The sequence below is a fragment of the Haliaeetus leucocephalus genome, unplaced genomic scaffold (assembly GCF_000737465.1).
Source record: "Haliaeetus leucocephalus isolate CR32 unplaced genomic scaffold, Haliaeetus_leucocephalus-4.0 Scaffold371, whole genome shotgun sequence".
In the NCBI taxonomy this organism is placed as follows: domain Eukaryota; kingdom Metazoa; phylum Chordata; class Aves; order Accipitriformes; family Accipitridae; genus Haliaeetus; species Haliaeetus leucocephalus.
This window is the reverse complement of record NW_010972807.1, coordinates 21,737-22,597: the sequence shown is the minus strand read 5'-3', so window position 1 is coordinate 22,597 and position 861 is coordinate 21,737. Positions and strand designations below refer to the sequence as shown.

The window sequence follows — 861 nt, the reverse complement described above, 5'->3', positions numbered from 1 at the left end:
CGGGGGGGGCAGCACCCCCAGGACTCGGTGCTGAATGGTGATCAGGGCAGCCCCAGCACCCCTTTGAGAGGGTTCACCCTATTTTTGGGGGTCCCCTCCACTTTTGGGGGGTCCCCTGTGCTTTTTAAGGGGTCCCCCCACTCTCTTGGTGACCCCATTTGTGGGGTGCCCCCCCATTTGTGGGGTGCCCATTTTGAGGGTGTTCCTCACTTATGGGGTGTCCCCATATTTGGGGGGCTCTCATTCCTAGGGTATCCCCCTTTTGGGGATGTCTCCCATTTTTGGGGTGTCCCCACTTTTGGGTGTTCCTTATGCTTGGGGTGCCCTTACTTATGGGCTTCCCCCCATTTTTGGGGGACCCTCCCCATTTTCCCCATTGTTGGGTTGCCTCATTTTTGCCCCCCCGTACCCCCAATTTCCCTCATGTTCGAGATACCTCACTTCCCTGCCCCCATTTTTGGGGTGCCCCCCATTTCCCTCATTTTTTGGGTGCCCCCCCATCCCATGATGGGGATCCCCCCCTTTTTGGAGGTGTGGCCCAATATTTTGGGGGGGGTGGATCGTGTCCCACCCGTCAAAAGTGGGGCAGCTCCCTTTAGCCCTATCGCTCCTTTGTTGGGGTGCTCCTATTCGGGCTGGGGGGGGTCCCCCTTTTTTTGGGGGGGGGTTGGGGGACCCCTTCCCCCCAGTCACCCCCCAGTTCTTGTGCCCCCCCCAGATTATGCCGAGGCTTTGATCAACCCCATCAAACACGTCAGCCTGATGGACCAGCGCGCCCGGCGGCTGGCTGCCCTCATGGGGGACGGCGAGGTTGGGGGGTCCCCAAGGGTTTTTTTGGGGGGGCCCTGAGGGTTTTGGGGG

General features: G+C 60.3%; 1 protein-coding gene across 1 annotated transcript in view; it reads left to right on the top strand.

The window, feature by feature from the left end:
- The window catches only part of LOC104835260 (1-phosphatidylinositol 4,5-bisphosphate phosphodiesterase beta-3-like), a 28,004-nt gene that overhangs the window by 17,222 nt on the left and 9,921 nt on the right, over positions 1–861 (top strand). Inside the window, exon 16 of the mRNA XM_010573147.1 lies at positions 719–805. Coding sequence (XP_010571449.1) covers positions 719–805 — 87 coding nt within the window. The remainder of the gene's footprint in view (positions 1–718; positions 806–861) is intronic.